This window comes from Ovis aries, chromosome 10, assembly GCF_016772045.2.
Source record: "Ovis aries strain OAR_USU_Benz2616 breed Rambouillet chromosome 10, ARS-UI_Ramb_v3.0, whole genome shotgun sequence".
In the NCBI taxonomy this organism is placed as follows: Eukaryota; Metazoa; Chordata; class Mammalia; order Artiodactyla; family Bovidae; genus Ovis; species Ovis aries.
Genome location: NC_056063.1, coordinates 13,911,563 through 13,923,888, shown reverse-complemented (window position 1 = coordinate 13,923,888; position 12,326 = coordinate 13,911,563). Strand labels below are relative to the sequence as shown.

The window sequence follows — 12,326 nt, the reverse complement described above, 5'->3', positions numbered from 1 at the left end:
TTGCCCAGCACAGGCTCTAGGGTGCGTGGGCTTCAGTTTTTGTGGCACCTGGGCTCCATAGATGTGGTTCCCCAGCTCCAGAGCACAGGCTCTGTAGTTGTGACGCATGGGCCTAGATGTCATTCTGACGCATGGGCTTAGATGTCGTTCAGTCGCTAAGTCGTGTCCGACTCTTTGCAATCCCATGGACATCAGCACGCCAGGCTCCCGTGTCCTCCACTATCTCCCAGAGTTTGCTCAAATTCATGTCCATTGAGTTGGTGATGCCATCCAACCATCTCATCCTCGGTTTCCCCCTCCTTCTCCTTCCTTCAATCTTTCCTAGCATCAGGGTTTTTTCTAATGAGTTGGCTCTTTGCATCAGGTGGCCAAAGTATTGGGCTTCAGCATCAGTCCTTCCAGTGAATATTCAGGGTTGGTTTCCTTCAGTTACTCTGAGGCATGTGGAATCTTCCTGAATAAGGGATGGAATCCGTGTCACCTACATTGGCAGGTGGACTGTTTACCACTGAACCACCAGGGGAGCCCCATGATGATGTTTTATGTATATGATGTTGATAACATACTTATTAAAGGTTAAATTGAGTAGATATGAAAATCCATATTAATGTCATAGGCAACCATTACCATTCGTTGCATACTTACCGGAAAAGACTCTTGAGAGTCCCTTGGGCTGCAAGGAGATCCAACCAGTCCATTCTGAAGGAGATCAGCCCTGGGTGTTCTTTTGGAAGGAATGATGCTAAAGCTGAAACTCCAGTACTTTGGCCACCTCATGCGAAGAGTTGACTCATTGGAAAAGACTCTGATGCTGGGAGGGATTGGGGGCAGGAGGAGAAGGGGACGAGAGAGGATGAGATGGCTAAATGGCATCACTGACTCGATGAATGCGAGTCTGAGTGAACTCTGGGAGGTGGTGATGGACAGGGAGGCCTGGCATGCTGCGATTCATGGGGTCGCAAAGAGTCGGACACAATTGAGCGACTGAACTGAACTACCATATGTTAGATGTTATGTCAAACACTTTGGGTTTTTTTTTTTAATCTACCCAAGAATATTGAGGTTGAAATATGATTATGCCCATTTTATGGCTATCATAAGTGAGATTTAACACGGTTAGTTCAGTTTCCTGAGGTCGCACAGCCAGTATGTGGGAGACCAGGGGCCTGTCCATAGGCCATCTGACTGCAGACTCGGCACATACCGTGCGTACCCGACTGTCCTGTAGACTGTCCTCTCTGACACTCCCATTTTGTGGGTGTAGTGTGTCCAATGTTTATGTTTGCCTTTACCTGATGAAGATGCTGAAGCTGAGAGAAGTTAAGGAATTTAACTTCTGTTCACCTGGCCGTGCCCACGTCTGTCTACTTCAAGGTCACCCTTTTTAGCATCTGCTTTTCCTTGTTGATCCTGAAATGATTTTTAAGGCCATTAAAGGAAAGGCGGACCTGGATTGGAAAACGTATTACCTTAATAATCCATGAGCTTAACTGATCTTACGGAAGCAAGACTTGTCAGCTGCAGTGAGAAACCCTTGCAAAAAACAGTGTCACCATCCTCAACTCCAAGAAAAAGAATGTCCCCATATACCCCATGGTTTCTCTGTCAAGTGATGACAGATCATATTTTGAGTCAGCACTTCTTGAGAAAGGAGGGGAGTTACTGCACATCTGTTGGGACCCCTCCAGCCTGTCTCTGCCTGTGCATGTCCTGGGCCCTGAACCCCACGCCTGGCAGCTCCCTGGGCTTCCTCTGGTAGGAGGAAGGGGACCCCAGCACCCTGCTTCTGGGACTCAGCATCCAGCTGAGTTGATCTGGCAGTTTCCTGCCCTGTACTCTGGGACCTATAACCAGAGTGTCTGCTTCCTCCTGCAAACCCCAGGCATCACTCCTGGTGTCTAGGAGTGTCTGACTTCTCCAGCCTGAGTCTCCACTCAGGTAACCTGCCTGATTGCCTAGTTTTTCTTGACCTGTGACCCCGTGGTGTTGTTGCCAAACTCCAATTTCCCCTGGAATGAGTCAGAACCGTGGACCTTGGTGGCTCAGACTTTGTGACCTGCAGACAGTGTCTCCTGGCAAAGTCGGCCAGCCTAGCTTCATGTTTTGTCTGCTGCTCACGATCTCTCGCCACCACCAGACCTCAAATGCTACCAGTTGGCCTGATTCCCATCTTTTTTCTCTTTTCTTCTCTTAGAGCGCTGTGTCCTGCCTCCTGGGCTGCCCTTGTTCTTGGCACTGACAGCGTATGTTCGGCCACAGTCCAGCCCACACCTAACTCAGTTCTGTCCAGCCTTGACCATACTATGTATTGCCTTTCTTTCAAATGGGCTCTAGTGCTCGCCTTAAATATGAGGTTCTTTACTGAGGCAATGCCTGGAAGGACAGAAAAGGGGCAAGCCGCTGCTCAGGGCAGCAGTTGAGGAGAGCAGGAGGGATCAGGGCAGCACAGAACCCCGCTTGGGGCCTCTGGCCTGGCAGAGGGCACACCTGGCCTTCAGTGGCCGCTATCCGGTGATGCCGCACTGGCTCAAACGGCAAGGTCCCTCATCACATCACGGCCACACCGTCACATGCTCCCTGTACTGTGGCCTCAGGATGATTGGGACTTCTCCTATCAGGCTCCCCCTGGCTGGCCCCTTCCTGGACAACTCTTAGCCCTTTGCGCCTCCGTTAACATGTCTCAGCTCTTCTGCTGAGAGTAGTCCTCACCTTTCCTGCTCTCTTCAAACTCTGTGATTTCTCCCAAGTTGGGAACGTGTTGCTGTTACCTGTGTAACTCCAGATCCGGGCAACTGTATGTGCCCAACACGTGTCATAGGAATGAATGGATGGATGGATTCAATTGCCATACCTCGAAAACCTGCAACACAAACCGCAGCTCGCCCTCTGAAAAATGGTCATATGGCTGATAAAACACGAAACCGATTCAACAGGATTTTGGGTTCTGTTTTTGTCTTGTCCAATTGGGGAAAGACAATTAAAACATTTTCTGAGCTACAGCCTTGCTGTCTCTGTGATCGCAGCTAGCCATAGAGCAGCTGGACCTGGCCACAAACTTGGCAATAAATGATGCTTCCTCTTGCTTAAGTACAGTTTCTAAAGAAAGAAACTGTAAAAGAAAGTTCTATTATATACTTGTCGTTGTTCAGTCACTCAGTCGTGTCTGACTCTCTGCAACCCAGTGGACTGCAGCACGCCAGGCTCCTCTGTCCTTCACTATCTCCCAGAGTTTGCTCAGCTCACGTACACTGAGTTGATAATGCCATCCAACCGACTCATCCTCTGCTACCCCCCCCCCCTCCTACCCTCAACCTTTCCCAGCATCAGGGTCTTTTCCTGTGAGTTGGCTCTTCGTATCAGGTGGCCAAAGTATTGGAGTTTCAGCATCAGTCCTTCCAATGAATATTCAGGATTGATTTTCTTTAGGATAGATTGGTTTAATTTCTTTGCCATCCAAGGGACTCTCAAGAGTCATCTCCAGCACCACAATTCAAAAACATCAGTTCTTTGGCACTCAGCCTTCTTTACGGTCCAACTCTCACATCTGTACATGACTACTGGAAAAACCATAGCTTGGACTGTGTGGACCTTTGTCGGCAAACTGATGTCTCTGCTTTTTAATACGATCTCCAGGTTTGTCATGGCTCAATTGAATTGTTTCTTGCTGCAGTTTCCCACCTCCTCCCTCTTTTCCCTGAGTGGCATTAGAGCTCACCATCTCTCAAGTTCAGAGCAAGACAAGGAACTGACTCTGCGAGCATCCGTTGTCTCCTCACCTTTGTCTTGTTATGCACGTGTCTCTCACACCTTCAAAACGTGTGCATTTTCTTTAATGCTTTCGTCCAAAATAGACTCCTGTGCTGTTTGAGAAAACAGTGTTCGTGTGTTCATATCTTGTTAAAAAGTAATGGCTTCATAATTTTTTAAGTCTAATCTTTCTTGCCTCTGCCCCTCAAATACAGAATCTCAGATTCTTTGAGGTCCAATGCAATTTAAGCGCTAATTCCTTGCTAAGTGCTTTTCAGACTACTGCACTCACCTTGCGGATTTCATTAAGCCCTCCCCAATCTCTGTATTCACGTCTCAGAAAAAGCAAAGTAACTTGCTGTGTATTCAAATTTTTGCTCAAGAGTTGTTCATCTTTTGTGTCTATTTCTGAAGATGTATTTATTTACTTGCCCTTCAAAAAGAAAACAGAAGTCTGCTACAACTAAAAGAGAACTCAAGGGCTGGACCCCTCGTCTCATTTGGGGAAACATCTGGTTATTGCAATGCACAGAGCTCTCATTTCAGGGTTTGCAGTCCTGAGTGGTTTCAGCGTTAAATCACCCTGTGCTGGCAAACAATAGTAAGAGCCAGGCCAGGAAAGAAACAGACAAATCTCATGTATGGAATGAAATTAAATAAAGGCATCACCGTGCCAATATTCCCCTTGGCAATATGTCTATTTCTAATATAATTCTCCTTAGAAGCCAATATGTTATGTCACTGATGATGATGTTGGAAGCCATTCTATTCTAGACCTTCTCCTTTAGAATTGGCATCTGGATCAGAAGGCTGTATCTTGATTTTTTTTTTTTTTTAAGAGTAGAGTCCATTTGTAGTGAAAAGTGAAGTCGCTCAGTCATGTCTGACTCTTTGCGACCCCATGGACTGTAGCCTACCAGGCTCCTCCCTCCGTGGGATTCTCCAGGCAAGAGTACTGGAGTGGGTTGCCATTTCCTTCTCCAGGGGGGTCTTCCCGACCCAGGGATCGAACCTGGGTCTCCTGCATTCCAGGCAGACGCTTTAACCTCCGAGCCGCCAGGGAAGCGGCATGCATTATGTGAATGATAGCGTTAGGTCATTCTCAGTGAAAGCTTTCAAGTGGTTATAAAAAGAGATGTATTTAAAGCCAGAGCCAGAGACCTGGGCCCTCGTTCTAACTCTGCCATTTGCTCGCTCTATGATGTTGGAAATCTCACTTTCCGGCTTTAAGCCTTGATTAGTTTATCCATGAAATGGGAATAAGACTGAAACTTCATGAAAGTTTCAGGTGAATAACCAGAGTGTTAGACCTGCCTCTGTCACTCCCAGGTTTTGATATGTGTACCTCACTTTGTTCTGAGCAGTTATCTGCAGAATCCTGGAGTCCTCAGAGGCTCGTGCTCACAGAGAGCATCCACTCAAAACCCCACGTGAGAGATGTGATTACATAGAAGAAGGTCCTAGGACGTCAGGGCGACTGCTTTGAAAGACAGTGCTTTTTTGGCATTTACATGGAGGGTTTCTTTAAAAAAAAAAAAAAAAAAAAAACACACCAAAAAGCAAAAACCAAACCCAAAACCCCACCTCCTTTTACTGCAGTGAGGCTGGTATGCAGTCAGATTAAATGGATCTCCTCATAAATAGGCCAGTGGTCCTCTTGGGGTCATAAATCAGGATCATTCACCCTGCTGCTGCTTCCGTTCAGCCCAGAAGAGGAGCGGAAACACCCCAAGTAGCTGGAAGAAAGCTCTAACAGGCTTCTTCCAGGAAAGGAAAAGTTGATGCCGGGCCTCTGTCTTGGCCTGTCTTAGCAAACAAAGCCTGGAGTTGTCCCTTCCTCACCTGCCTCTGGGCATAGCTGACCTGTCAGCTCAGGCAAGCAAAGAGTAAGGCCTCCCAAAGGCCTGAGGCACCAGCTGGACATGAGAACCTCAAAGGAGAGGGGGCAGGTGGGAAGAAGGGGAATGAGCTAGAATAATGGTGGAAAAAAGAGAAATTAGAGAAGAAAACTTCATTCCCAAGAACCGTTGTGGAAGGTCACCTGCCTACCGCAAGAGGCGTCTGAGCTGCTGATCTGTCTGCCTGGGAGCAGTACCACGCCACCAGGGAGAGTATTTGTTATCTGAAAACAGAAGAAGCCTCAGGGGAGAGATCTCCTTGCAGCTACTCACAAACTCAGTACACTGTAACAATCCCTACCCTTAGAAAGGCCTTACTAATTAAAAAAAAAAAAAATCCCTTTATATCCCTTTGAAATGACTTCTTTTATTATCACACGGAAAAAAAAAAAACAACAACCCATCCTTTTTGTGCCCTTCCATTTTTATTGCAGGGCATAAAGCTGTGTTTTTTTATTCAACAAATAAAGATTTCAGAAGGGTAGTCAATTATTTGCTGATGGAATTAGAGGAAGAATGTGTGATCATCCCACAGAACTCAGAAATGTATATAGCTAATTTTATGCCCACATGTGTCTAACCCATGGGTTTCCCAGGTGTCTCAGTGTTAAAGAATCCACCCACCAGTGCAGGAGCCACAAGAGATGTGGGTTTGATCCCTGGGTCAGGAAGATTCCCTGGGGAAGGAAATGGCTACCCATTCCAGTGTTCTTGCCTGGAGAATCCCATAGACAGAGGAGCCTTGCGGGCTATAGTCCACGGGATTGCAAAGAGTCAGATTCCACGGAGTATGCAGATAATGTATCTAACCCAGCCTTCGTAATTATAATCACTCTTTGTTTTTTTTACTTCCTGGTGGAAATAGGATAGGTTGGACCTGAATGCATCATTATAAAATATGCACTTTTATAAAATATTGGACTTTTCTTAAATCTAGGTCATTTGGATAAGAAGCCTCTTTTGATAAAACCAGGTTGACAGTTGGATTCACTGGGCACTTCAGTGTTAAATACATTCTGCCTGCCTCCTTGGTCGTAAGGCAGTCACATCTGCTTGGGAAGTTAAACAGAAACCAGAGTTGACAATAATAGCAGAGCTTCCTGGTTCATGGTTTTACACTCTAATATGCTATCTTCTGTCCTGCTGTGTTAATATTTTAAATAACGTATCTTCTTTTCCATGAAGCATTAAGTTCATCTTTACTCATTACCTTTCTGTATTACTATATTTATGCCAAGGAGAAATTCCTAAAAAATAGAAAGCTGGAAGTCAAATCACCTTTGCGGGAAAACAGCAAAGTAACCACAGAAATTGATCTAAGATCCACCAGCCAAAATGATATCTTATGTACTTTACAGACTCGATCTGTGTACCAGGCTTTGATCCAGGCCTCAACATGATGACTGGGATCACCCCTATTAATCCGATGATACCAGGCCTGGGGCTGGTACCACCCCCACCGCCAACAGAAGTGGCTGTCGTCAAAGAAATAATCCACTGCAAAAGTTGTACTCTTTTCCCTCAAAATCCAAGTAAGTGGCATCTGTGAGCAGTATTTGATCATCAAGTTTTAATTTCTTTCTTTTTTTTAAATACAGTATTCATTTTCTGAATGTGACTCAAAAGTTCTCCCACTTTGGTACACAGAGCGGGGAATCACGCTACAGAAATCCTTTGTCTCTAGAACAGAAAAAAATCTGTGGGTCCCTGTGTCTTTCCAGGAGCTGAATCGACACCATGAAGGGCACACGTTTGATTGGGGATGTATAACCAGCATTAAGAATCGTTTTTTGCGCGCAATGAAGTCTAGCATTTGCTGCGGATCAGAGTGTGAAATATGTGAACACTTCCATCCATCTTCACCAATGCAGGAGAGAAACTCTGAAATGTGTTTTGCTAGATGGAAAACGGAATTAATTTGGCAGTTAGCAATTTTGGTGGGGGGAGCCCACATCTGCGAGCTCCTGGGCCAGATTGCCTTTACTTGAAGGAAACATACATTTGATGAAATGAATAGGCCAGTTTTTTTTTTTTTTAATTTAACTTCTGATACTAAGTTTATGGGCTTAAATAGCTGGATTTTTTTTTTATTCATATTAATCAGTGTTGCCTTTTTAAAGTGGACCTTCTAGAAGATTGCTTTAGTAATCTACATATAAACTAGGTAAAATGTTGTGACAGTGTACCTTTTATCTTTTTATACAGCCTCCCTCAAATTTGGGAGTTTGCTCATTTAAATGTGAATAATTTTTTTTGAAAGCATGTTTTTTTTCAGGCCTGCCGTTTCCCAGCCGAGTAAGTACTGTGCCCGCTTTGCGGCTGTTTCCGTTCTGCCTCGTCGCTCCATTATACCCCAGAAAGACAAAGCAGATAACCAGCCTCAGGTTTCCAGCAAGTTGTTATTACATCATGCTTTGTCATTTCTGAAGGCTTCCCCCTGCCCCCGCCGGTTGTCTGGGCCTCTGTATTATGAAGGAGAAATGAATTTATGCTCACATTTGCTTTATCTCTGTTTGTGGATGGGCATAGCCACTCTGTAGAAAGGAGCAGAGAGGAACGGAGAGGTGGGAAGGAGGCAGACCCTGAAAACAGGACACCCCCATCCGTGTCTGCCGCTCAAGACATTCATCATCGCTCAGAATAGAGAAAGTTAGTCTGCGAGTGTGACTTTTGCCAGGTGAACCAGAGAAAAGAAAAATAAAATAAAATGGAGCAAAAATAAGTAAAAGGCAAAACACCCTGTGTTTGGTTGTGATTCTCAGATCTTCCACCCCCCTCCACAAGAGAACGACCTCCCGGGTGTAAGACTGTCTTTGTCGGAGGATTACCGGAAAACGCCACCGAGGAGATCATCCAGGAAGTCTTTGAGCAGTGCGGTGACATCACAGCAATTCGGAAAAGCAAGAAGAATTTCTGTCACATCCGCTTCGCCGAGGAGTTCATGGTTGATAAAGCCATTTACCTTTCTGGTACTTTGCATTACATAAGGGGTTCCCCCCCCCCCCCCGGCTCTTTGGTGGTGTTTTGTGATATTAATATGAGCATATTCCCTTTGGCCTTAATGTGCAATAAAAGCGCTCACAATTTGGGGCTGGAAAGGAGAAATTCGGCCTTTTCCCCCGGGTGCCAGAACCTCAAAGTCTGTGAGTGCACCTCTAGGCTGCAGGCATGGTTTCCTACCATCCAGGCTTTAGGGATTCCATTGGCTTTTTAATCAATGTCCTCAAGTGCTTATTAGCTGAGAAGCAATATTATGACCACCGAGGACTGCTGTTATTATTAGATGTAATTCTCGGGGGGGAATACAGCCCTCTCTCAGCGTAATTTCCGTTTTTCAGAAGTGGTTCACTTTCTAGACAGCAGGGCACCACTGGTTTAAGATCAGTGCCTTACAGGAGGTGATCCTGGCCGAGGGGAGGCCTAGTCTCCCTGCCTGTTTGCTCGTGCAGTTAGCCTGGCTAAGCCCACCCACCAGCTCTTCTTCTCTGGTGCCACTTACAGGCGGTTTTTACAGATGTCGAAACTAGGAGTGTAAGGCTGCCTTCCGTCGTGTGGGTGTTGGAGCAAGTACATGTGTTCCCAGTGAATTTAAGGTTCTCCTTCCATCGCAAAAGAATTCGGAAATGAAGTGATAGGTACGAAGTGGATTTATTTAGAGAGAAACACATTCTGCAGACAGAATGTAGGCCATCTCAGAAGGCAAGAGAGAGCCCTGAAACATGGCATGGTTCATTTTTAGGAGCTGTTATTTTATAAGCTAATGAGTGGGAGGATTATTCAAACTATTTGAGGGAAGGGGTGGAGATTTCCAGGTATTGGGCCACTGCCCACTTTTTGACCTTTTATGGTTGGCCTCAGAATTGTTCCAATGCTAGTGGTGTGTCATTTAGCACACGCTAATATATTACATGGAGCCCATGATAAGGCTCAAGGTCTACTGGAAGTCCAGTCTCCCACCATCTTGGGCCCAGTTGGTTCTAACCAGTCTTTGTCATGTCCTGTGGCCAAGTCATTCTTTTAGAGGTTGTGCCCTACTCTCTTCCCATCCTGTTTCATACGGAGCCTGTCAACAAGGTCTTTGCCAAGTCTAAGAATCGCAGAGCATTCGAAGGACGTCTTTTTGGATTTAATTCACTGCTATTCCTCCCGCTCTTTCTTCATCTGCACATTTCAGTCTGTCACTCTGCATACCACCTCCCTCTTCCTGAAGCAAAGCTAGTGAGGAAAGGTGAGAAAAGAATAGGGGGAAAAAAAAAATCTGAACATTACTACCAGATTTTCTTAACTTCTACAGTCAGCCCCTGCTGCTGCTGCTGCTAAGTCGCTTCAGTCGTGTCCGACTCTGTGCGACCCCATAGACGGCAGCCCACCAGGCTCCCCCGTCCCTGGGATTCTCCAGGCAAGAACACTGCAGTGGGTTGCTATTTCCTTCTCCAATGCATGAAGAAAGTGAAAGTGAAGTCGCTCAGTTGGGTCAGACTCTTAGCAACCCCATGGTCCGCAGCCTACCAGGCTCCTCCATCCATGGGCTTTTCCAGGCAAGAACACTGGAGTGGGTTGCCATTGCCTTCTCTGCCATCAGCCCCTATGGCCATCAAATTCTCTTGCAAACCCCAGAAGCCTTGGGGTTATTTCAGTACTGCAGAGATATCCCTGTGCTAAATAGTGACCTGGAGAACTTTAAAACCTTTATTCCAATAAAACCTGACAAACTGGGGCAAAAACCTAACAGAATTCCAAAATGGAAATGGAAGACAAAACACAGAAAGATTGTACAGCATACATGTTTCTTACAACTCTTGAGCTACAGCATCAGAGTAACCTTATTAGACAACCAGGAATTCTGTTGAGTGCTTGGCACTGGGTTTCACATGCCTCGGGCAAGATAACTTCTCTCTGAGCCTCTGTTTTCTCATCTGCAAAATTGAGACAGTAACACTGCTACCTCATCAGATGATTAGGAGGAATAAATCCAAATAATGGGAATAATGGATACTAAGCACCTAGCAGGACATATGCAGCGTGGGAACCATTCAGAAAGTGGTTGTTTTTAACACAAATATCCTGATGATGATAAAGTAGGACTGGCCTCTCAGGAGCCTCGCCCTGGGTTTTCAGATCCTAATCACAGCTCTACCAATAAACTGTGAGTTTATCCCACCTTATTAAATGAAGGGGTTAGAATAAATCAGAGGTGCTTTCAACACCGACATAGCACAATGTTTAGACCCAATCAGAGACCTCATAGTACACTGCCAGAGATGAACACTTCCAAATTTAGGCCCTTCAAAGTCCCAAATTTATGCCTTGATGCTATATTTTTTTTTTTTCAAGCTCTGACCTGGCCCCCCACCTGACTGCCCCTTGGCAGCAGAAGGAGCCCACAGCAAAGGCCTCACCTCCAGCCTCCCCTGCCCGGGTGCAGCATCGTCCTGGAAAGATCTGAAAGGCTGATTGGGAGGGGCGGGAAGGCAGACAGGCTGCCCCTCCCGTGTGCAAGCTTTTCTGCAAGCCAGAGCCCAGCTGGATGGCCTGTCTAATTTTAGGACCATGATCACATCTGAAGGCCAAGTTAAATTTAGACTCGGCCTCATCACAGGCTCTTTTAAGAGCCTTAATGATGGTGTTTGGGTGAAAGAGGGGGTGCTTTCTGGAATCAGAAATGTCTGAAAAGTGATGTTCTGGACCCGAGCAGGGGAAAGTTTCTTGGCCATTTGGGACAGCTGGCCAGTCTTAGGCCATTCTTCCTGCTCAGCTGTTAGGTATATATTACCACAGCCTGTTGGTTTGTTAAGTTATCCACGGCCCACAGCCAAGATACACTCTGCTTTAGCATTAATACTGGTCCTCTGTGATCAGTATTGATAGGTATTGTTATGTCTTCCCATTTTGGGAGACTATCGTTTAAACCTGGAAGGGAGACAGTCATAACAGGAATCAGATGTGAGATCAGTTTCACATTTGTAACTTTTCAAAGATGTGAAGTGCCCTCCTGGGGAGGCGCCAGGCCGTCCTGGGATTTTCGGCTCAGTTTCAACCCCAGATACTGAGACGGTCCACTGAAATCCACCACAAGAGTTCGAGCGTCAGTGCCGTGCCGCCCAGCATCTCAGAGTGGTGGCTCATATGCGCAGTCCCCACACAGCAGAAGTGCTCCTTCTGCTCTCTCTTCTGGTGGCCCCCGACAGCCGGGATCCTGCTGGGACCTGAATTTATGTTTCTAAAATCCGAGCACCCCAAACTGAAGAGCAACCTCAAAGCCAAGCCTCCTCCATTTGAAGTTAGGCTGGCGGTCCGGTTGCAGTTCCGTGTGTGTTGATGTCTCAGCTCCAATTGCAGCTCATAATCTCTGTAAGTTGTGTAGCCCCCAGAGATCTCCGGGCCCCCCCATTTTTTTCTTTTTGGTCTAGCTCTGGGTTCTCACACGGGTTCCTGTGGCTCTGAGATTACACACAAACAATCCATGCAGTGCTGTGTGCCAGATGAGGTGCTGGAGGGCTGTAAGGAAGGCCTCTTGATTGAAGGTAAAATATTCTCCTGTATGCCCCAGAGGATAAGTAGAAATAAAACAACATTGCCAAATTGCCATGGTAGTTGTCTTTTGCAGCTGCCGAGAGAGAACAGAGTGGCAGAATGAAGCAATAGGAGAATGAAGCGATAGCCTGTGAGTGAGGTGTGGTA

General features: G+C 46.2%; 1 protein-coding gene across 6 annotated transcripts in view; it reads left to right on the top strand.

The window, feature by feature from the left end:
- Window positions 1-12,326, top strand: part of ENOX1 (ecto-NOX disulfide-thiol exchanger 1) — a 658,121-nt gene that overhangs the window by 470,060 nt on the left and 175,735 nt on the right. For all 6 annotated transcript variants that reach the window (XM_027973532.3, XM_060394299.1, XM_042254658.2 and 3 more), the window contains 2 exons: window positions 7,004-7,177; window positions 8,408-8,614. In XM_027973532.3, coding sequence (XP_027829333.1) covers window positions 7,004-7,177; window positions 8,408-8,614 — 381 coding nt within the window. The remainder of the gene's footprint in view (window positions 1-7,003; window positions 7,178-8,407; window positions 8,615-12,326) is intronic.